This window comes from Saimiri boliviensis, chromosome 3, assembly GCF_048565385.1.
Source record: "Saimiri boliviensis isolate mSaiBol1 chromosome 3, mSaiBol1.pri, whole genome shotgun sequence".
NCBI classification, from domain to species: domain Eukaryota; kingdom Metazoa; phylum Chordata; class Mammalia; order Primates; family Cebidae; genus Saimiri; species Saimiri boliviensis.
Window position 1 is genome coordinate 76,175,778 of NC_133451.1, and position 22,933 is coordinate 76,198,710.

Consider the following 22,933-nt stretch of genomic DNA (forward strand, 5'->3'; position numbering starts at 1 on the left):
TACCTATGGGATAAGTGTGAAGCCCCAACAACCATTATGTTAAGAAAAGAAATTACCAGTAAAAATACAGTTCATAAAATGTTCATTCTTTACAGCCACTGCTATAATTTCATATTTGTTAGGAATTATATATCTTTCACACAATATTCATATAGAAAATCCTCAATTCCTGAGGATAACTGATATCAGAAAAAGGCCACTTAATGTTAATTCACTTAAAACAGGAACAAAAATTTCACTATAAATAACAAAACTAAAAGTAAAACTTTTACTTTCTTGTGACCTATATTTTTTTTTAAATTCAGTTTATAACGCAACTATACTAAGTCTTAGGATGAACATAGAAAAAAATCAGCTGTTGAGTTTCAGGGAGAGAGATTGCTTCTGAAAATTTGGACAACAGCACAGTGATAAATTCTGTTGATAATGATAAGTGGACATAACACAATCATAAAGCAGGTCATTTCTACCAAAGTATTTCTAGATTTCATCAGTTTTCCCAAGAACCTTGATAACTTTTCAAATTCAAGTTACTCTTTTTGAGGATCTGCTTGGTTTTCATCCTGATAGCATTTCTGATTATCTAATCTAACCTCCAAATCCCTATTTATCCTTAGCTCCACACATTTAAGCAAGCATGCAAGTTACATAATTTCACTTTGAAATTAATTTCTATGTTCAGGTATTCTCCAAGAATGAGACAAACTCCATTAAGCCACAGACTGGATAGGCTGGGGCAGGAAGCTAAAGTACTTAAGTACACCCAAATTCTGTAAGAGATTAATTTCACGTTGTGATGAAGCTTGCTCCCATGAAGCAACCTTGTTCCTTGAGAGCTCTAATAATGAGAACCTCTATACCTCATGTAACCACCTCAAGTCTTGTCAGGTGGTTGGTATCTACATTTTACTGAAATAAGATGAACAAACTAATGTGTTTACCCAAGATCAGAGAGAAAAATCAACAGAAGAGCCATGACTAAAAACCTAAGTTTCCCAGTAGTTCCTACTGTAGCACTGCAGTGCCTCCATGATATACATATTCATGCAACAATACACATTTACAGAACTACACATTTACAGAACCTAGTGCCAAAAATTGCGCTAGGTTCTGGGGAGGTGGGGAGAGGGGAGAAAGAGAAAGAGAGAAAAACAAGATAAAAGAACCATTAATATAGTATATACATAAATACAATGGAACAAGAATCTGCCTTAAAAAGAAACGTCTGATACATACTACAACACAGATGGACCTTAAGGACATTATGCTAAGTGAAATATGCCAATCAAAAAAAAAGGGCAATGGCTGGGTGTGGTGGCTCACACCTGTAATGCCAGCTCTTTGGGAGGCTGAGGCAGGCAGATCACCTGAGGTCAGGAGTTCAAGACCAGCCTGGCCAACATGGCGAAACCCCATCTCTACTAAAAATTCAAAAATTAGCAGGACATGGTGGTGCACACTTGTAATCTCAGCTACTTGGGAGGGTGAAACGGGAGAATCGCTTGAACCCGGGACGCGGAGGTTGCAGTGAGCCAAGATCACACTACTGCATTCCAGCCTGGGCAATAAGAGCGAAACTCCATCTTAAAAAATAATTTAAAAAGGCAAATACTGTATGATTTCACTTGTATGAGGTATGCAGAGTAGCCAAAATCTTAGAGACAGGTCGGGTACAGCGGCTCTTGCCTGTAATCCCAGCACTTTAGGACGCTGAGGCAGGTGAATCACTTGAGACCAGGAGTTCGAAACCAGCCTTGCCAACATGTTAAAACCTCATCTCTACTAAAAATGCAAAAATTAGCTGGGTGTGATGGTGTGTGCCTGTAATCCCAGCTACTTGGGAGGCTAAGGCAGGAAGACTGCTTGAACCTGGGAGGCAGAGGTTCCAATGAGCCAAGTCCATGCCACTGCACTCCAGGCTGGGAGACAGAGTGAGACTCCATCTCAAAAAAAAAAAAAAAAAAATTAAGATGGTAAACTTTATGTTATGTATATCTTATCACAATTTTTAAAAAATAAATTAATGTTTTGCTTTGTTTTGCTACAGAGTCTTGCTCTGTCACCCAGGCTGGAGTGAAGTGGCGTGATTTCAGCTCATTGCAACCTCCACCTCACAGGTTCTAGCGATTCTCCTACCTCAGCCTCCTGAGTAGTTGGGATTACGGACGTGCGCCACCACGCCCAGCTAATTTTTGTATTTTTAGTAGAGACGGGGTTTCACCATGTTAGTCAGGCTGGTCTTGAACTGCTGACCTCATGATGCGCCTGCCTCAGCCTCCCAAAGTGCTAGGATTACAGGCATAAGCCACCAAGCCCAGCAAAAAATAAATTAATTTTTTAAAAGAACTAGATGATAAACAAAAAAATCTACCATCAAGAAAAATTATAAGGGTTATAAGGGAGACAGATAAGAAAATCAAGATTTGTAATACAGTAGGACTAATGGATAACTCAAAGCCAGTGTGAAATTTAACAGACGTTTAAGGTAAGTACTTGGTAAGTATAACCAAGTTTTATGGAAATAAATAGGAAATGATAAGAGAATGAGTACCTGACTAAACCTAGGAGTCAAAAACTTCCAAGTTGGGTAATCTTAAAAGATAAAACAGATGAGTCACCCGTGAGCAACAGCAAAGAAAGGCATATCACATAAAGGAAACATTGCCCAAGACCATTACTCCTACAGCTTAGGTTCAATCCACTTGGTGATCTCTTACAATAAGTTAAATCAGTAGGTTTAGAGCTACTATTTTGGAGGTGAAAATAAAAAAGATATGCATTAGATCATGAACGCCTTTAATGCTAAGAAAGCACTGGCATTTGAACTTAAACCTGATAGGCCTGGTACAGGTGAAGAAATGAACAAGGCCAAGAAAATTTTAAGCAAGGGTGTGACAGGGTCAGATTTGCATTTTAGAAAAGTCACTTTCCAAAGCAACAATGTCTTGAAAGAAATAAAAAAAAAAGAAAAAAAAGAAAGGGCCGGGCGCGGTGGCTCAAGCCTGTAATCCCAGCACTTTGGGAGGCCGAGGCGGGTGGATCACTAGGTCAAGAGATCGAGACCATCCTGGTCAACATGGTGAAACCCCATCTCTACTAAAAATACAAAAAATTAGCTGGGCATGGTGGTGCGTGCCTGTAATCCCAGCTACTCAGGAGGCTGAGGCAGGAGAATTGCCTGAACCCGGGAGGCGGAGGCTGCGGTGAGCCGAGATCGTGCCATTGCACTCCAGCCTGGGTAACAAGAGCGAAACTCCGTCTCAAAAAAAAAAAGAAAGAAAGAAAGAAAGAAAGAAAAGTCACTTATATACAAGTATAAAATTATCATGACTGAAACATAGAAAAAGATAGTCATCTTCAATGAGAAGCCCAAAAATCATTAAAAAAAGATCTCAATGTACTTTGAAAGAGCATTAGCTGCTATATAAAGACTAGCTGCATGGAAAAAGACTGCAGTCTTAGCTGCAATGCATAAAGATGATGGAACCTCCTTGTGATAGAATTCAACAGAAGAGCCACTTTGGTGGTTTAAAATTTAGCATATATGAATTTTTAAGGGTTATCAAGAACTAGTTGCAAGTAGAAATTATCCCTCCAAACTGAACTTAATCCCAACAGTGCTAGTAAAATTTAACAGAAGTATATCTCTACGTATTCTGGTAGGGCTACTAAGTCTGTGTGCAATTAAAAGGTAAAGTTACAATTAGTCTGCAACACATTATAAACAACCCAAAGACCAAGCAGTGACATTTACAAGAGTGGTTGATGCCTGTAATCCCAGCACTTTGGGAGGCTGAAGTGGGAGGATCACCTGACGCTGGGAGTTCGAGACCAGCCTGACCAACACGGAGAAACCCTGTCTACACTAAAAACACAAAATTAGCTGGGTGTGGTGGGGCAAGCCTGTAATCCCAGCTACTTGGGAGGCTGAAGCGGAAGAATCACTTGAACCCAGGAAGTGGAGGTTGCGGTGAGCCGAGACTGTGCCATTGCACTGCAGCCTGGGCAACAAAAGTGAAACTGTCTTTAAAAAAAAAAATTCATTCAGACACTTCTGCAAACACCATAGTTATTTACCATACTATCCATACCTCCACATTCCCATTAACTGAAAATTTTCAGGGACTCTCTCAAACTCAAAACAGTAAAGAACATCCCACTAAAACACTCCTGGTTAAGCCCTCCTGTCTACACAAAATCTCCAAGAGGATTGGTGTTTTCTTTTTCATCAATACTTGCAAGCCTTGCTCACTTGTAGCTAATTGCAGCCCACTTCCTAAACCAGCTCCAAACCCAAACCCTTTCCAATCTTCTCTAGGGCCATAGCTGCCTCCCATGAAAGCTCTGAAGACATCAGCTTCCTATACTGTCACAAATCTCTACTGAGCACCAAGAGAAAGAGAATAGTCACTCACCTAATACTGCTTTCACATTACAATTTTTCCATCCCTTCTCTCATTAGCTAAAATGAGAAGCCTCTCTACATGCAAATGAAAGCCTCAGGAAAATGACAAATCACTGCCATTGACTTCAGAGTTGCCCACCGCTATGTTGTAAATTTATTGGACAGATAATTTAATATGCATGCTAGAAATGATCAGTTAATATTTGGGTACCCTCTTCAAGAATACAATGTCAGCCAGGCACAGCTGCTCACATCTGTAATCCCAGCACTGTGGGAGGCTAAGGCGGGCACATCAATCATGAGGTCAGGAGTTCTAGACCAGCCAGACCAACATGGCGAAACCCTGTCTCTATTAAAAATACAAAACTTAGTCAGGTATGGTGGCGTGCGCCTGTAATCTTAGCTACTCAGGAAGTTGAGGCAAGAGAATCATTTGAACCCGGGAGGCTGCAGTGAGCCGAGACTGCACCACTGCACTCCAGCCTGAGTAACAGAGCAAGACTCCATATCACACACACACACACACACACACACACACACACACACACACACAAAAGAATACACAGTCTAGAGGTGGATAATTAGGATTTGAAAGTCTCTAGTCAAAAGTTTACTATCCAGAGGTGCTTTCATATAAACCTTTAGCACAGTGGAAATTAGAAATGATCCTACAACTAGTGAAAGAGTCATTTAGTATGGCTCTGAATTAAAGACTAATCACTATGGCTGTGTGATATTCTCTAAGAAGCATGAGCTACTTGCCAAACAAGGAAAAGGAGGGTTGGACTTAGCCGAGCCATTAGAGAAAGAGGGAAAAGAGAATTAACGGTGTTTACAAGAGAGCAATAGCACAGGTCATGGACTTCATCTTGAGGAAGGAAGAATTCGAGAACAGGAAAGGAATGATTATTAAGAAAGTGGAAGAATCGGCCAGGCGCGGTGGCTCAAGCCTGTAATCCCAGCACTTTGGGAGGCTGAGGCGGGTGGATCACGAGGTCAAGAGATCGAGACCATCCTGGTCAACATGGTGAAACCCCGTCTCTACTAAAAATACAAAAAATTAGCTGGGCATGGTGGCGCATGCCTGTAATCCCAGCTACTCAGGAGGCTGAGGCAGGAGAATTGCCTGAACCCAGGAGGCGGAGGTTGCGGTGAGCCGAGATCGTGCCATTGCACTCCAGCCTGGGTAACAAGAGTGAAACTCCGTCTCAAAAAAAAAAAAAAAAAGAAAGAAAGTGGAAGAATCAATGGATCAGAAATTTCAAAGTCAGTTGCTGAATTTGGAGTAGAAAGGCAAGTAAACTAAAAGAATAAAGAGAATGGAACACTTGAAGTCAAGATTTCTGAGGTGATATAGTGATTGGTGATGACAAATTTTAAAGTATAAAATAAAAGAGAACTGGGCCACACTAAGGAGTGTTCTAGTAAAAGTAATATAGCTACAATTCTGTTATCACTTAAGTAGTTACTATCATTGAGACAATTTTCTGTTCACAGAGAATTCCACATAGAGTATACTAAAATACTGAAACAAAAAATTCAAACAGAAACCATGAAATAATATACTCTTATGTATATTAATTTAAATTTATTAAACTTAGCACATGTGCTCCAGAGACAAATTGCTTGGGTTCAAATTCCAGCTCAGCCATTTACTAGCTGAGTGCTCCATTTCCACACTGGCAAAATGGGTATGTAATTGGTACCTACCTCATAGGATTGCTGGAGAATGATATAGTCACCATATGTAAACGGCTAAGAATGGTGCCTGGCACACAGTGAACACTATATAAATATTAGCTAGTATTACTGCAGTTTGAGACTTTGTTAGTATCATGGTAAATTTCTACCAAAACTTAAGGAAACTGAAGTAATGAACTAATTTTCAGATAAGGCATTTTGCTTGAAGCACTGTTTTAACAAGTGTAACATTTCTTATAACTAGTCTGGTTTATAATAATAAGCTATACCTGTTACACTAAAACATTTTAAGTTGGCAGAACAGCCTTTTAAAATCTAAAAGGATGATAAAATATAGCTTAATAAACTATAAAGAAATATAACCTGCAATGACTGGTGGTGAAACTTGAGTTGTCTGTCCTGTAACTGCTTTACTATTAATTGGTTTTGCAAAGATCAGCTTCGTGATTACTGGACCAGAGGTTGGCGTTCGAGGCTTCTTAGCAATCTGAAACATATAAATAACTATGAAGACCATCTGTTTCTATAAAACACCTATTAAATAAAAATTATACCAATGATTTATACAAAGTAGTACATGTAAAACTGACTTCACAGAATATATCTACATTAATATTAATGTTAAAAACACTTAAACTGCAGACATTCATCAAAATATTGATACAGTCACATCCTTAATCCCATATGTAACACTTTTGCATTTCATTACAACTCCTTATTTTTATGTCTCGTATATATGCATATGATGAAAACAAGATTAATAATAATGCTTAATGATAAAACCACGGCATAGTAATATTCTTTTTCAAAATAACAAATTATTCAATAATAAAAAGATAGAGTAAGTAAAAGTATAGTGTGAATGACGAAGCCACCTATATATACAATTACATTGGCCCTTGGATGCAAAATATAAATAAACACACATTAAAGATAGGTTTATAACTAGATTTTCAACTTTAGATCTAAATAGCAGGAGTAGATAAAGGGAGAACTGAACAAGTTAAAGCCTTGGGGTACAAAAGAGAAAAATTTGGTAGAACAAAAACTAGTATAAAGACAACAGCTCTGAAATATTATTTACTAAACTACTACTTGCTATACTTTTCTTCTTTTAAAGATGGGGTCTTGGCCAGGTACAGTAGCTCACGCCTATAATCCCAGCACTTCGGGAGGCTAAGGCAGGTGAATCACTTGAGGTCAGGAGTTCAAGACCACCCTGGCCAACATGGTGAAAGCCCGTCTCTACAAAAATACAAAAATGAGCCAGATGTGGTGGCAAATGCCTATAATCCTAGCTACTCAGGAGGCTGAGGCAAGAGAATCACTTGAACCTGGGAGGCAGAGGTTGCACGACTACACACCAGCCTGGGTGACAGAGTAAGTGAGACTCTGTCTCTCAAAAAAAAAAAAAAAAAGATGAGGTCTTATCTCATCACTCAGGCTGGAGTGCAATGGTGCAATCATAGTTCACTGCAGCCTCAAACCTCTGGGCTACAGCAACTGTTTACTATATTTTAAATTCCTTGAAGATAAACTTTATATTTAATTCATCTCCAATCTCAAGTTATATACTGGCACACTGTTGACCTGAATTTAAATTCTCCACAAGTCAAGGAGGGTAGAGTTGCCAATTTTTTATATCACAATTATTACCAAGCACAAAGACACAACTTCTTCTAAAAGTTAAAAGAATAAATTTACCTAGGATAAAAATCAAAGAATTTTAGAGTGTGAAGAACATTAAATATTAATTATATCTTCTGGCAATGAAAATTGAGACCATAAAAGTACCACTTATTATTGGAAATAGTGACTCAAATGAATAAATATCAGCAACTTGAATAAGAGAAATACACCGCAAGCTATAATAGATCATAGAATTAGATAAATATTAGCTTTCTGTGCTTGAATTATAAATTAAACTAACACATCTTATACTCATAATATATTACATTTTTTCCTTCAGAATATATTACTGACAAAATGAACTATATGTAAAATACAAATCACTTTTTAAAAAAACACCCGTTATTGTATTTTAAAACACCCAGCTTGCACAACTATGACATAATCAAATAAATCCATCATTATATACTATATATAGAAAGTTAATGAAATTTAGGGAGATATAAACTTTCCAAATATGTTTAGACCTAAAACCCTAAACACAGTCAAAATTATACCTATATATATAAAACATTAACACTCTCAAGAGGTAGAAGTATTGACATTCTTAGAAAGCCATATTAGCAAAAAATAACCTTAGCTATACCAGTTATGGGCTTAAAGTACTTCCCTATTTTAAACTGATTTTTCACAATCATCAGTATATGAATACTTATCAGTGAGAAAAAAATATAAACAGTATAACCAAAAGCATATTAATTATTCAAATAGACAATCTCATCTTGCCCTTGTGGTTTCTTCAGTGTTGCTGAAAATAATAACTTTTGGTTCCATTAAGGAACTATGATTTTTTTACACTATGAATTCTAAAGTAACCTGGAACAAAATTACTTACGAAATAAAACGAAGCATGAAAGATCACTTTAACAAGTTTATAGAATCAGCAGATTAAGACAAAAAGGAAAAAAATAAGTACAAATAAGGTAGCCAAATATGTCGTCAAATAATATATACAATTAATTTTTGGTATTGTGTTGGATAGATTCAGGAGCTAGTAAGGAATTATGTTGTCCCGGACTGCTAGTTATTTACTACTTTTATATACTATGTACAGGAAACATGGGAAAGTGTTTACATATCTGTTATTACATATAATTATACCTCTGTTACTGCCTCTGGCTTCAAAGGTCACTTCTTTTCTTCATTTTTCAAGATGGCCTCCATCTTCCACCCTTGCCCGCTGTCTATACCCTAATAGTCTCAATACTCTGATTAAACTTAAGACAACAGTGACAACTACATAGAGGGGAAAAAACAAAACAGAAGAAAATAATATACTTTCTGTAATACTAAACCAAATATTCTGGTGTCAAAAAAGGAAAAATATAGATGCAGAGTTTTTAACTTCTCTTTTGTGCTTCAGAGCTTTGTAGGTTACTTCTGAGTTGGAAAGATATAAGTCACCTAAAAATAAGGGACTGAACAAGTAGAACAATATTCTAAATCTAATTATTATTATTTTTTTAAATAGAATTTTTTTATTAAATAGAATCAGGTTTTAGAAAAGTAACAATAGGTCAGGTGCAGTGGCTTGTGCCTGTAATTCCAGCACTTTGAGAGGCCAAAGGTGGGTGAATTGCTTGCGTTCAGGAGTTTGAGACCAGCTTGGGCAACATGGCAAAGCCCCACTCTACAAAAAATACAATTAGCCAGGTGTGATGGCCTGCATCTGTAGTCCCAGCTACTTGAGAAGGAGATGGGAGGATCATTTGAGCCTGGAAGGTGAAGGCTTCAGTGAGCCAAGATCACACCACCACTGCACTCTAGCCTGGGTGACAGCAAGACCCTGTCTCAAAAACAAAACAAAACAGAAAAGTAACAATAAAAAAGTTATAATAATTAGACCCCAGTCTTTGTTTTTAATGTCTTTTTACTTAGGGAATTAAAGTAGAGAACTAATGGATACAAGTACACTGGTCATTGAAATGGCACATATAACTTGCTCTCATAAATGAAAAAAATGGCATTCTAATTTATGTTACCAGTTTTCTTTTCTTTTCTTTTTTGATATAGGGTCTTGCTGTAGCCCAGGCTGAGGTGCAGTGGTGTGACAATAGTTCACAACAGCCTAGATCTCCCTGGCTCTCAAGCAATCCTCTCACCTCAGCCTCCAGAGTACCTGGGACTACAGGTGCACACCACCATGCTGGGATAATTTTTTGTATTTTTGGTAAAAACAGCATTTCATTATGTTGCCTAGACTGGTGTCGAACTCCTGGGCTCAAGGAATCTGCCCACCTTGGCCTCCCGAAGTGGTGGGATTATGGGCATGAGCCACCACACCTGGCATCAGTTTCTTTTGAACAGAATTATGATCCATATTGCCAAAGTTAAATAAACTTTGGTAAACCAATACAAGCAAGCTTCAAAACGGAGGACAAGATGCTTGGTGGTGGATATCTCGTCCAAGAGATTCTTGGCAAAAATAAGAAGTAAAAGAAAGTCATAAATAAGTGAGAAATAATAATGAACAAGGAAGAGCACCAACTATTTAACAGTGGCAAAGGGGACAGGGCAAATTATAAGGTTTAAGGGATCGTAAAAAGTTCTTAAATGCAAAGCCCATGAAAAGTGGTTTCTAATTCCACTGTCAACACAATAACCAAAACATTACTCCTAACATCAGCTGAGTATAGTTTCCCAAAAACTTCCTACTTCCGTTACTTTTATGCCTTCTTTTTTCTCAGAGACAACTCTTTCACACAGAGGATACATTTTTGTTGCCTGGTCATAAGTAGACCATTCATTTCTAAGAGTAGTGGTGCCTAAGAAAGCCTATTTGGGCATGATAAACTGGAAATCACTTAATATATATTGTAGAAACCGTCTATCTTAGGGTCCTGTTCATACTAATAGGTACCATTATGAAGCATCCTCAATATTTGGAGAATTATACTATACATTTCATCATGATCAAATAGTATTCTTAAGCTAAAGTCAAAAAATCAAAGATAAGTAACCTACAAAAGTTATCCATAACTGGTAAGATGACATAGAGGCCAATCAAACTCAGTTGGTTCAACTCTAAAGCCTATGTGTTATCTTCCATCACATGTCACTGTCTTTTCCATACTACAAACTTGAGTAATGGCAGTGAACAGTAAACTCCAAATAAAAGGCACACGCTGGCTGACATGCACTATACTGGCTCTGAGGGTTTCTCAGAGCAACAAAGTTCTCCTTGCTCTTGGCCATATGTTAACAGAAAAAAATGTTGTCTAAATGATTTTTGATAGCCCAGTAGCAAGTCTGGCGTCTTTATACCAGCAAAACCTCCTTGTAATCAAACTACCGCTAAGAATAAAATGCATTTTAAAATGATTAAAAAGCTATAAATATACTAATTTGGAATTTAACCAAAATAAAGTTTGCTCTCTAAGTTATCTGGTAAAAATTTTCATAAGGATTAGACATAACAAACTTTAAAAAACCCACACAATTATGTAAAACAACATTCAAAAGAATTCAGTAACTATGTATTTAGTAACCCTGTAAACACAACTATGAACCAGTTAAATTTTTTTAACATGCATTTTAATTAGTAAGCCCCCTTTTTTCTTTTACCTGTACTGTTTTTAACTGTTGGGTCTGTAACACAGAGGGCTGAGTTGTAGTATTTATCAGTTGACTTCCTGGGGTCAATGCTGAGACACCAATGACAGGTTTCACCTCTGGCCTCCCTCCAATGGTAACTACTTTAATTTGCTGCGGTGGTAACTTAGCATCTCCTGACTGGACCTGAGTTGTAACTTTCTGAGCCTGGGGTAGTTGGCTATGGGGTAGTGCTAAAACAATTGGTGAACCAGACTTGCCCAAAGTTGTTAAAATTAACTTCTGTCCATCTGGTTTAAGGGTCTGATTGCCAAGTTTAAGATCAGATGTCTGTGATACTTTGTTTAAAATAATCTGATTGGCTGATATAGTCACAGGAGTCTGAGCACCAAGTTTTTGAAGGCCACTTGGAAAAGCTGGTTTCACTGCGGTATTAGAATCTGCTTTAGTAATTGTGGTATTCACTGCAACTTGGTTAGTGTGGTTACTGTACACTGTGATTGGTTCCGTGGAAATGGGCGTGGCTGTAGAGTCACCAGTAGAATTTATGTTGACAATTTCTTCCAGTTCTGTCTCCATGGGAATTGGGGATGAAACAATAACAGCCTCAATACTATCATCATCCACTAAAGTTATACCAGTGTCCATTATTTCCTCTGGAAGCAAACTATTCACCTCAGCTGGCACCACCTCCATGATCGTTCTCCCGCTAGAAAGTTGATCAGGCACTGTAATAAAAGTTGAAAAATGAACAAGTTACTAGGTTTCCAAAGATGTAAGAAAAAAAAATTTCAAGAAAAATGCAAATGGCAAAAATAACAATTTTTTTAATTGATATATAATTGAATGAAGACTATTCCTGCTGATGCTTATCTGGGTTAAATCATGTTAACACATCCTCAACCTGCAAGAATCTGTAACATAAGTCATATGGAATACAAAACTAGAAGCAACTATTCTTACTCGTCCTGTCTCAATCCACAAGTATCTCGCACTCAGGCAACACTAAGTCACGTAATCACATGACTCCTTTCCAATGCCCTGTAATCTTTGATATATCTAACCTTTTTTCTTCCCAGCGTTTTTTTTTTGTTGTTGTTGTTTTCTGTTCTTCCCAATTTGGGTTGTCACCCATTCTTCCCAGTTTTATTTTTTCCTCTCATTGACAGACTTGAAAACTGCTGATTCGCACAAGTAAAGATTTAAATATTAATATATTGGAAATTATATTCAAATCTCCAATGAGCTAAGACCTAATACGAGTGTATAATCTCATTTTGAAAATCCATTATATACCCGAATTAATGTTAAAGGAATTTCTAGAATAATCCATCTCAGCAATTGCAGATAAAATGGCATTTGTGGTCCACATTTGATCAATTAGCTTCATACCAAGGAAACTTTTATTTGGAAAGAAGATTCTCAAACCTTTCTCAATCATTTATTACTTAGTTACCTATTGATTGATTGACCGAGATGGAGTCTCACTCTGTTGCCTAGGCTGGAGTGCAGTGGTATGATCTCGGCTCACTGCAACCTCCACCTCTGGGCTTCAAGCAATTCTCCAACCTCAGCTCCTGAGTAGCTGGAATTATAGGCACCCACTACCACGTCCAGCTAATTTTTGTATTTTCAGTAGAGACAGGGTTTTGCCATGTTGGCCAGGCTGGTCTGGAACTCCTGACCTCAGGTGATCTGCCCGCTTCGGCCTCCCAAACTGTTGGGATCACAGGCGTGAGCCACCACACCCAGCCATCCTCAGCCATTTGAAGTGTCAAAAAGGGAACCATTTAAGAGATGTACAGCCAGTCCCCATAAAGAAAAAAAGTAATAATCATAAAGCAGATTATGACAAACTTCGAGCTGTGGTACTTTTAGCCAAAGGTCTGCAGAACTTCCAATAAAGGAATCAATTCTATTGTCTAGAGAACATCAAAGATCCATAGGAACCTAATCAGCAACTTTCTTCTCTTCCCTTTTTTTTAAATATAAAAATACACTACCCATTCAAAATTAACAGTAACACACAAGTGGCAAATTATGACTATTAGCATTATCAAATACCACTACCACCAAAATAAACCATTGTTATTGAGCGATTACTATACAACGGTGATGACATAATTTATCCTCACAACAACTCAGATAATGGGAATCATCATTATCCCTGTTTTATAGATGAAGCCATTTAGAAAGGTTAACTTGCCTAGATCACATAGCTACTGAATGGTTTTTAAGATGTCACAGTTAATAATCTTGGCTGGGCACAGTGGCTCACGCCTGTAATCCCAGCACTTTGGGAGGCCAAGGTGGGTGGGTCACCTGAGGTCAGCCTGAGCAACAGAGTGAGACTCTGTCTCAAAAAAAAATTTTTTTAAAGCTCTCACAGTTAATAATCTTAATATCAAAATTATATTGCCTTAAATTTTACCACTGGTATTTAAAAACAGGGAAAAAAAGTCTACTTTGCTAAAAAAAAAAAAAAAAAAAAGTGAGGGGGAATACATGTACAGAAAGTGCAGGTTTGCTTTTTTTTCTTTGTAAGAACATGCAGGTTTGTTATGCAGGTATACAAGTGCCATGGTGGTTTGTTGCACCTACTGATCCATCCTCTCTAAGTTCTCTCCCCTCAACTCCACCCTCCAACAGGCCATAGTGTGTGTTGCTCCCTTCTCTGTGCCCATGTGTTCTCATTGTTCAACTCCCACTTATGAGTGAGAACATGTGGTATTTGGTTTTCTGTTCCTGTGTTAGTTTGCTGAGGATGATGGTTTCCAGCTTCATTTATGTCCCGACAAAGGACATGATCTCATTTGCTTTTACGGCTGCACAGTATTCCATGGTATATATGTACCACATTTTCTTTACCCAGTCTATCATTGATGGGCATTTGGGTTGGTTTCATGTCTTTGCTATTGTAAACAGTGATACAATAAACATACTTGTGCATATGTCTCTATAGAACAATGTATATTCCTTAGGGTATATACCCAGTAATGGGATTGCTGAGTCAAATGGTATTTCTGGCTCTAGATCCTGGAAATCACCATGCTGTCTTCCAAAATAGTTGAGCTAAATTTATATTCCCACCAACAGTGTAAAAGCATTCCTGGCCGGGCACGGTGGCTCACGCCTGTAATCCCAGCACTTTGGGAGGCCGAGGCGGGTGGATCACGAAGTCAAGAGATCGAGACCATCCTGGTCAACATGGAGAAACCCCATCTCTACTAAAAACACAAAAAATTAGCTAGGCATGGTGGCACGTGCCTGTAATCCCAGCTACTCAGGAGGCTGAGGCAGGAGAATTGCCTGAACCCAGGAGGCGGAAGTTGCGGTGAGCCGAGATCGTGCCATTGCACTCCAGCCTGGGTAACAAGAGTGAAACTCCATCTAAAAAAAAAAAAAAAAAAAAAAGGCATTCCTATTTCTCCACAATCTCGCCAGCATCTATTGTTTCCTGATTTTTTAATAATCACCATTCTGAGTGGTGTGAGAGGGTATCTCATTGTGGTTTTGATTTGCATTTCTCTGATGATCAATGATTTGAGCTTTTTTTTCATGGTTATTGGCCACATAAATGTCTTTGACAAGTGGGTCTGTTCTGTCACTAAAGATTAGTTTTGTCTTTTTGCTCATTCCAGAACTTCATATAAATCAAATATTATGTACTCATGACATAAAGCAATTATATGAGTTTTTCTCTCAGCATACTTTTGAGATTTATCCCTATCGTTTTACTTATTAGTAGCTCTATTCCTTTTTACTACTGAGTAATATTCCATTGCATAAATCAACCACAATTTCTGTATGCATTCATTTGTTAATGGACATCTGGACTGTTTCCTGTTTGGAACTATGATGAATAATTCGCTATAAACTGCTATAAAGATTTAGGCTCAAGGTTTTTTTCTGAAAATATGTTTTTCATTTCTTTTGAGTACATAACTAAAAGGAGATCCAACAATTTCTTCTAGGTGAATCACATGGTAAGTTTATTTTTAATTTTGCAAGAAACTGCTAAATTATTTCCCAACTTAACTGTACCGTTTTATACACCCACCAGCAAAGTTTGAGAGTTCCAGCTGCTCCGTGGCCTCACCAATAATTGGTAAGGTCAGTCTCTTGTTTGGTGTTTTTAACTCTAGCATTCTAGTGTATGTGAAGTGATATCTCATTGTGTGTGTTTTTTTATTTTGAGGCCATTGCTAATCAATTACTGTGTTTTTAATTTGCAATTCCCAGATGATTAATGACTTGAGCCTCTTTTTTTTTTTGAGACAGAGTTTTGCTTTGTTGCCCAGGCTGAAGTGTAGTGGCTTAATCTCGGCTCACAGCAACCTTCACCTCCTGGGTTCAAGCAATTCTCCTGCCTCAGTCTCCCTAGGAACTGGGATTACAGGCACCCACCACCATGTCCAGCTTTTTTTTTTTTTTTTTTTTAAGTGAGACAGGGTTTCACTATGTTTGCCAGGCGGCTCTCAAACTCCTGACCTCAGGCAATCTACCCGCCTCAGCCTCCCAAAATGCTGGATTACAGGCATGGGCCACTGCGCCCAGCCGACTTGAGTATCTTTTCACGTGCATATTGTCTATCTATACATCTTCCTTTGACAAGTTCCTGTTAAAGTCTCTGTCATCTTTTTTTCTTTTAAAAATACTGGGTTTAATGAATTGGATGAATTCATCACATATACTGCAAAGTCATTGGTCATTTACAACATCTTAAAGGAATCACTAGGGTTTGGGGACCTTAAAGTACTAGCACTTCTTTATGTGGCTCTTCCTGATCAAAGAATCCCCTCTGGCACTTACGGGCATGCACGGTACAAGCATGTAAAAGTATCAACATCAGGGCTGGGCATGGTGGCTCACGCCTATAATCCCAGCACTTTGGGAGGCCGAGGCAGGTGGATCACGAGGTCAGGAGTTCAAGACCAGCCTGGCCAAGACGGTGAAACCCCGTCTTTACTAAAAATAGAAAATTAGCAAGGCATGGTGGCGTGTGCCTATAATCTCAGCTACTCAGAAGACTGAGGCAGGGAACTGCTTGAACCCAGGAGGCAGAGGTTGCAGTGAGCCAAGATCATGCTACTGCACTACAGCCTGGACAACAGAGCAAGACTCTGCCTCAAAAAAAAAAAAAAAAAAATCAACATCAAATATCCATCAGCAATGATAGTCACAGCAACAATATACAACAAAGGGCTCCACTGACAATATCACACTGGCTTTCTTCCCCAAACCCTAAGAGCTGAATTTGAATAGAATGATGACTTAGTTCCTATATCCAACAGAACCATAAAACTTCGACTCCTTCCTCTCCTTGAAGTTCTTCCAGTGTATTTAGATGCATATGGGTATGGCCTTTGGTCCTCCTTAAGGACACACAGACATCACCCAACCAATCTTTCTCTTTAAAGCACCTGAAGTTAAAGAGTAGGAGGGAGAGGTCAGGCCACAGAAGGAGACTGGCTCTACAGCAATAAACAAAGCTTGTATTTACTTTCACTTTCAAGCATTAACCCTTGCAGCTCAACCAAACTTCTAAGGTTTTCCATCCACCTAAAGCTCTATATTTTCATTGTGGACACTCTATGTTCTGCTTTGAGGGCTCCTTAACTCAGCAGCTATAGTCACATTGCCTTTCAGCAGAGCAGAGCCATGAAGCTGAGAGTGTACAACAACCAAAGCACCATTCAGGTGGCATGTTTCAATCCTACCTCTCACTTAAGCCTCTAAATTATTCATTAATGGGTAGAACAGTGGAGGACTTTTATTCTCCCCACCCCCACTGCCCTTGCCCACCACACGGGTGAGACCATTCACTACCACATGCCAGAGAGAATGTTCATATCTCCTAACCTAGACCAAAAGGCCCTCATTCTTCCTCTTTCAGAATGCCATGCCTCTGTCAGCACCCCATCCCCATGGCTGAAACTATCAAGAACTATGAGGGGTCTGAGACTTACTTCCTACTCTCTGAAAGCTAATAAAGTAGCCTAGTACTGTTCCATGGATACTGGCAGAAGACACAGCAGTCCTGCATCATAAACAAAAGGAGTTTTGACTCACAGTACAGCAAGGAACATGAGCATCATGTGTTTATCAGTTTCTCCATATCCCCCAAGTCCCACAGGGAAGACACGGCGGGGGGTCCAGGTAGATGCCACACATGCAGTAGGTTTGCATCACAGCAGGCTAAAGCAAACCTGCTCTTTGCCCAGAGGGAGATAGTATCTTTATTATACTGGACAATAAGCAAAATCTACAAAGGAAGACTACATCATCCTAGGCTGTTTGCTATACAGATATCCTTGAAAAGATCATTTAGAAACAAAGGGCTGTCACTGCCTCACTGTCAAGAGGTACAGAAATGCAAGGACCCATGGAGAAGCCAGGTGCAACGGGTGCACCTGTAGTCACGGCTATTCAGGAAGTTGAGATGGATCTCTTGATGCCAGAAGTTCAAGGCTGTTGTGCACCACTGTACTCCAGCCTGGGCAACACAGTGAAAGCCTGTCTCTTAAGAAAGAAAAAAGGTTCATGCCCCATGTTGGGTGCCAAAGAAAAAACAAAAATAAAAATAAATAAAAAATGACCCATGGGGAATTGTCTCCCAAATAACTATATCTTCTTTATCTTAGCAATGTTGTGCACTTGAAGTGTATAGGTCTTATACATATTTTGTTAAATTTATCCATAAGTATTTCCTATTTTTTTAAGTTGTTATAAATGGCATTTTTCCATTTTCCAATTGTTTATAAGTACGTACAAATAAAACTGATTTTTGTATATTGTTCATGTATCCTACAACCTAGCTAAACCCATCTTTTTTTTCTTTTTGAGACGGAGTTTCGGTCTTGTTACCCAGGTTGGAGTGCAATGGCGCGATCTCGGCTCACCGCAACCTCCGCCTCCTGGGTTCAGGCAATTCTCCAGCCTCAGCCTCCTGAGTAGCTGGGATTACAGGCACGTGCCACCATGCCCAGTAACTTTTTCTATTTTTAGTAGAGACGGGGTTTCACCATGTTGACCGGGATGGTCTCGATCTCTCGACCTCGTGATCCACCCACCTCGGCCTCCCAAAGTGCTGGGATTACAGGCTTGAGCCACCGCGCCCGGCGCTTTTTTTTTTTTTTTTTTTTTTTAAAGACAGGGTTTCACCATGCTGGCCAGGTTGGTCTTGAACACCTGACCTCAAGTGATCCACCCACCTCGGACTCCCAAAGTGCTGGATTACAGGTGTGAGCCACCGTGCCTGGCCTAAACCCACTTATTAATTCTGATAGCTTTTCGATATAGACTCCTTAAGATTTTCTACAAATACAATCAATGTCTGTAACATCTGTATTTCTCCCTTTCCAATCTGCATGTCTTGTATTTCTTTTCCCTTACTACACTTGCTAGGATCTCTAGTAAAATGTCGACTAAAAATGGTGACAGCAGATACCCTTGCCCTGTTCCTCATCTTATCTGTTAGCTATAGGTTTTCCACAGATTTTCTTAACCAGGTTGAGAATCTTTACACCTCTTTCCCAATTTGATGAGATTTTTTTAAAAAAACAATTAAAAGAGCTGGGCCCGGTGGCTCACGCCTGTAATCCCAGCACTTTGGGAGGCCGAGGCGGGCAGATAACGAGGTCAAGGGATCGAGACCATCCTGGCCAACATGGTGAAACCCCGTCTCTACTAAAAAATACAAAAAAATTAGCTGGGCGTGGTGGCATGCGTCTGTAGTCCCAGCTACTCAAGAGGCTGAGTCAGAAAAATTGCCTGAACCCAGGAGGCGGAGATTGCAGTGAGCTGAGATTGTATCACTGCACTCCATCCTGGTGCCTGGCAACAAAAGCAAGACTCCGTTTCAAAAATCATTAAAAAAAAAAAAAAATCACAAAAGGATGTTTAATTCTATCATATGCTTTTTCTGCAACTAGTGAGAGAATCATGTGGCTTTTCTTTTTTTCATCTGTAAATAGTCTGTAAATTAATTTATTACATAATTTTGCATTCCTGATTCAAACCCCACTTGATCATGACATCTTATAATTTGCATATATTGCTGTTAAAATTTTAAAAATTAAATTTAAAAAAGATGCCACTGTTAATTTTTTTTTTTTTTTTTTTTTTTTTTTTGAGATAGAGCCTTGCTCTGTTGCTTAGGCTAGAGTGTGTGATCTTGGCTCACTGTAACCTCCGCCTCCCAGGTTTAAGCAATTCTCCTGCCTCAGCCTCCTGAGTAGCTAGTACTACAGGTGTATGCTACCATGCCTGGCTAATTTTTTGTATTTTTAGTAGAGACTGTGTTTCGCCATGTTAGCCAGGATGGTCTCGATCTCCTGACCTCGTGATTCACCTGCCTCAGCCTCCCAAAGTGCTGGGATTGCAGGTGTGAGCTACCATGCCCAGCCGCTGAATTATATTTTACTAATATTTTGTTAAGCATTTTTGTCTATATTCATGAGGGATATTGATCTGGAGTCTTCTTTTCAGTGTCTGCCTAGACGTAATGATAGCCTAATAAAATGAATTGGATTCTGTTCTTATTTTTCAGGAAAAGTTTGCACAGAATTGTTTCTATTTCTTCCTTAAATATTTGCCAAAATTCACCTGTAAAGCCGCCTAGATATAAAGCTTCCTTGTGGGAAGGTTTTTTTAACTATAAGTTCACTTTCTTTAGCAGATGTAGGGCTATTCAGATTATCTTTCTTCCCAAGTAACCTGTGATATTTGATAGTTTGTGTCTTTGAAGGAATTTGCCTATTTCCTCTAAGCTGCCAAATGTATTAGCATAAAGTTACATGTAATACTATTTTAATGTTTGTAGGATCTGTAGAAATGTCCTCTCTTCATTCCTCACAGTGGTAAATTATCTTCTCTCCTTTTATTCTTGAGTAGCTAGAGATTGATCAATTCTATCAACCTTTTCAAAGAACCATTTTTGGACCAGGCATGCTGGCTCACACCTTTAATGTCAGCACTTTGAGAGGTTAAGATGGCTCACTTGTGGCCATGGGTTTGAGACCAGACTGAACAACATATCAAGACCCCACCTCAACAAAATAAAGATAAAAATTAGCCGGGCATGGTAGGGCCTGCCTGTAGTTCTAGCTCACACTCCCTTAAGCCCAGGACTTGGAAGCTGCAGCGAGCTATGACCACATCACAGTGGCGTCAACACAGCTCACCGAAGCTTTGAATTCCCAGGCTCAAGCAATCCTCCTGTTTTAGCCCCAAAAGTAGGTGGAACTACAGACATGCACCATAATCCCCGGCTTTTGATAGAAATAAGGTTTCACTGGTGAAACTCTGTCTCTACTAAAAAAATACAAAAATTAGCCAGGCATGGTGGCACCCACCTGTAATCCCAGCTACTCAGGAGGTTGAGGCAGGAGAATAGCTTGAAACTGGGAGACAGGTTGCAGTGAGCCAAGATCACACCACTGCACTCCAACGTGGGTGACAGAGCAAGAGTCCATCTCGAAAAAAAAAAAAAGAAAAAGAAAAAGAAAAGGTTTCACCATGTTGCCTAGGCTGGTCTCAAATTCCTGAGCTCAAGTGATTTGCCCAGCTTGGCCTCTAAGGTATGCACCACCGTGCCTGGCCCATTTTTTATTTAATTGACTATTACCTTTTTCCTTCTGTTTGATTTATTCTTCTTTTTCTAGAATCTTAAGATGGAAGCACAGATCAGGAGCCACCAAACCACTAAATCATGCCCATGATCTTTATGTATTGCTTCCCAGCTAAGAATCATCTTTTTTTTTTTTTTTTTTTTTTTTTTTTGAGATGTCCTTGCTCTGTCGCCCAGGCTGGAGTGCAGTGGTGCAATCTTGGCTCACTGCAACCTCCAACTTCCGATTCAAGCAGCTCTAATCCCAAATAGCTGGGATTAGAGGCACACAACACCATGCTGGCTACTTTTGTATTTTTAGTAGGACAGGGTTTCACCATGTTGGTCAGGCTGGTCTCAAACTCCTGATCTCAAGTGATCCACCCACCTTAGCCTCTCAAAGTGCTGGGATTACAGGTGTGAGCCACTGTGCCTAGTCTGGTTTTTACATTTTTAAATGGTTGGGGCCGGGGGGAATATGTGACAGACTTATATGACTTATAAAACCTCAAATATTTGCTACCCGGACCTTCACAGAAAAAGTCTGTCAACTCCTGGTTTAGATGACTGATCGATTTTAAAACTGTCCTTTTTTACAGTAAGCCTTTAATATGAAGTTTTCCCCAATGCTGCTTTAGATGTATTCCATTAATTTCAATGTTTTTGTTATCATTCACTTCAAATGTTTTCTAACACTGCTTGTGATTTAATCTTTGATACACAGATAATAAAAAAGTGTGCTATTTAATTCCCAAGTATTTCGATATTTTCTAGTTATCTTATTATTATTGATTACTAATTACAGTATTGTCAGAGAACATAATATTTCCATCATTTCATATTAAGAGACTTATTTTTGGACTCAGCATCTGGTCTTTCTTGGCAAATATTCCTTGTGCACTTGAAAAGAACTTTTTTTTTCTTTTGAGATGGAGTCTCACTCTGTTGCCCAGGCTGAAGTGCAATGCTGCAATCTGGGCTCATGGCAACTTTCATCCGCCTTGTTCAAGCAGTTCCTCTGCCTCAGCCTCCCGAGTAGATGGAATTACAAGTGCATGCCACCACACCTGGTTAATCTTTTTGTATTTTTAGTAGAGACGGGGTTTTACCACATTGGCCACACTGGTCTCCAACTCCTGAGCAATCCATCTGCCTTGGCCTCCCAAGGCACTGGGATTACAGGCATGAGCCATCACGCCTGGCCAAGAACATTTTTGTTTTTTAATAGTCACTGAGGACAGTATTCTATTTATGTCAATTAGCAAAAGCTGGTTGATAGTGTTATTCAGATCTTTGATATCCTTAAAATTTTTAGGGTGTTAGAAACCTCAAATATGATGGTGAATTTGTCTATGTCTCCTCTTCTACACATTTTTGCTTCATGTATTTTGAAGTTCTGTTATCAGAAGAACATACAATTTTATCTGTCCTGTTAAAACAGACTGGGAATTACAGGAATGGGAATATCCCTTTGAACTAGGAGCAAAGTCCAGACTTCTAACAATAAAAGGTCTGGGCAAGGTTCAGTAGCTCACGCCTGTAATCCCAACACTCTGGGGGGCCGAGGCAAGAGAACTTATTGAGGAGTTGGAGACCAGCCTGGGCACAACGTGGTAAGATCCTCATCTCTATGAAAAATAATTTTAAAAATGAGCCAGGTATGGTGGGGCCTGCCTAAAGTCCTAGCTACTGAGGAGCATGAGACAGGTGTAAGGTGTCATCCCCCCAAGTCTGAAGCTGCAGTGACCTCTAATAGTGCCACTGCACTCCATCCTGGGCGACTGAGCGGGATCCTGTTTCTGGAGGGAAAACAATTTAACTTAATTTAAATTTAAAAAAAAATTTTTTTTTAAAAAGGTCCGATTGGTTTGGCCACAGTCTACGTAATAGACAGAGACTATTCCAGAGCCAAGACAGCTCTTAAACCACAGCACAGAATATAGATGACTATCTTATGACTGCACATCCTTATCGGT

At 39.1% G+C, this 22,933-nt stretch overlaps 1 protein-coding gene across 6 annotated transcripts in view; it reads right to left on the minus strand.

Annotated features, from left to right (window-relative positions):
* LIN54 (lin-54 DREAM MuvB core complex component) overlaps nucleotides 1–22,933 on the minus strand; it is a 94,372-nt gene that overhangs the window by 55,671 nt on the left and 15,768 nt on the right. For 3 of the 6 annotated variants that reach the window (XM_074396370.1, XM_074396369.1, XM_003923963.4), the window contains exons 2-3: nucleotides 11,360–12,075; nucleotides 6,470–6,593 (exon numbers count right to left, since the gene is read on the minus strand). In XM_074396370.1, coding sequence (XP_074252471.1) covers nucleotides 6,470–6,593; nucleotides 11,360–12,043 — 808 coding nt within the window. In that variant the 5' untranslated portion in view covers nucleotides 12,044–12,075. The remainder of the gene's footprint in view (nucleotides 1–6,469; nucleotides 6,594–11,359; nucleotides 12,076–22,933) is intronic. The other 3 variants (XM_039468569.2, XM_010334747.3, XM_074396371.1) reach the window with 2 other exon arrangements.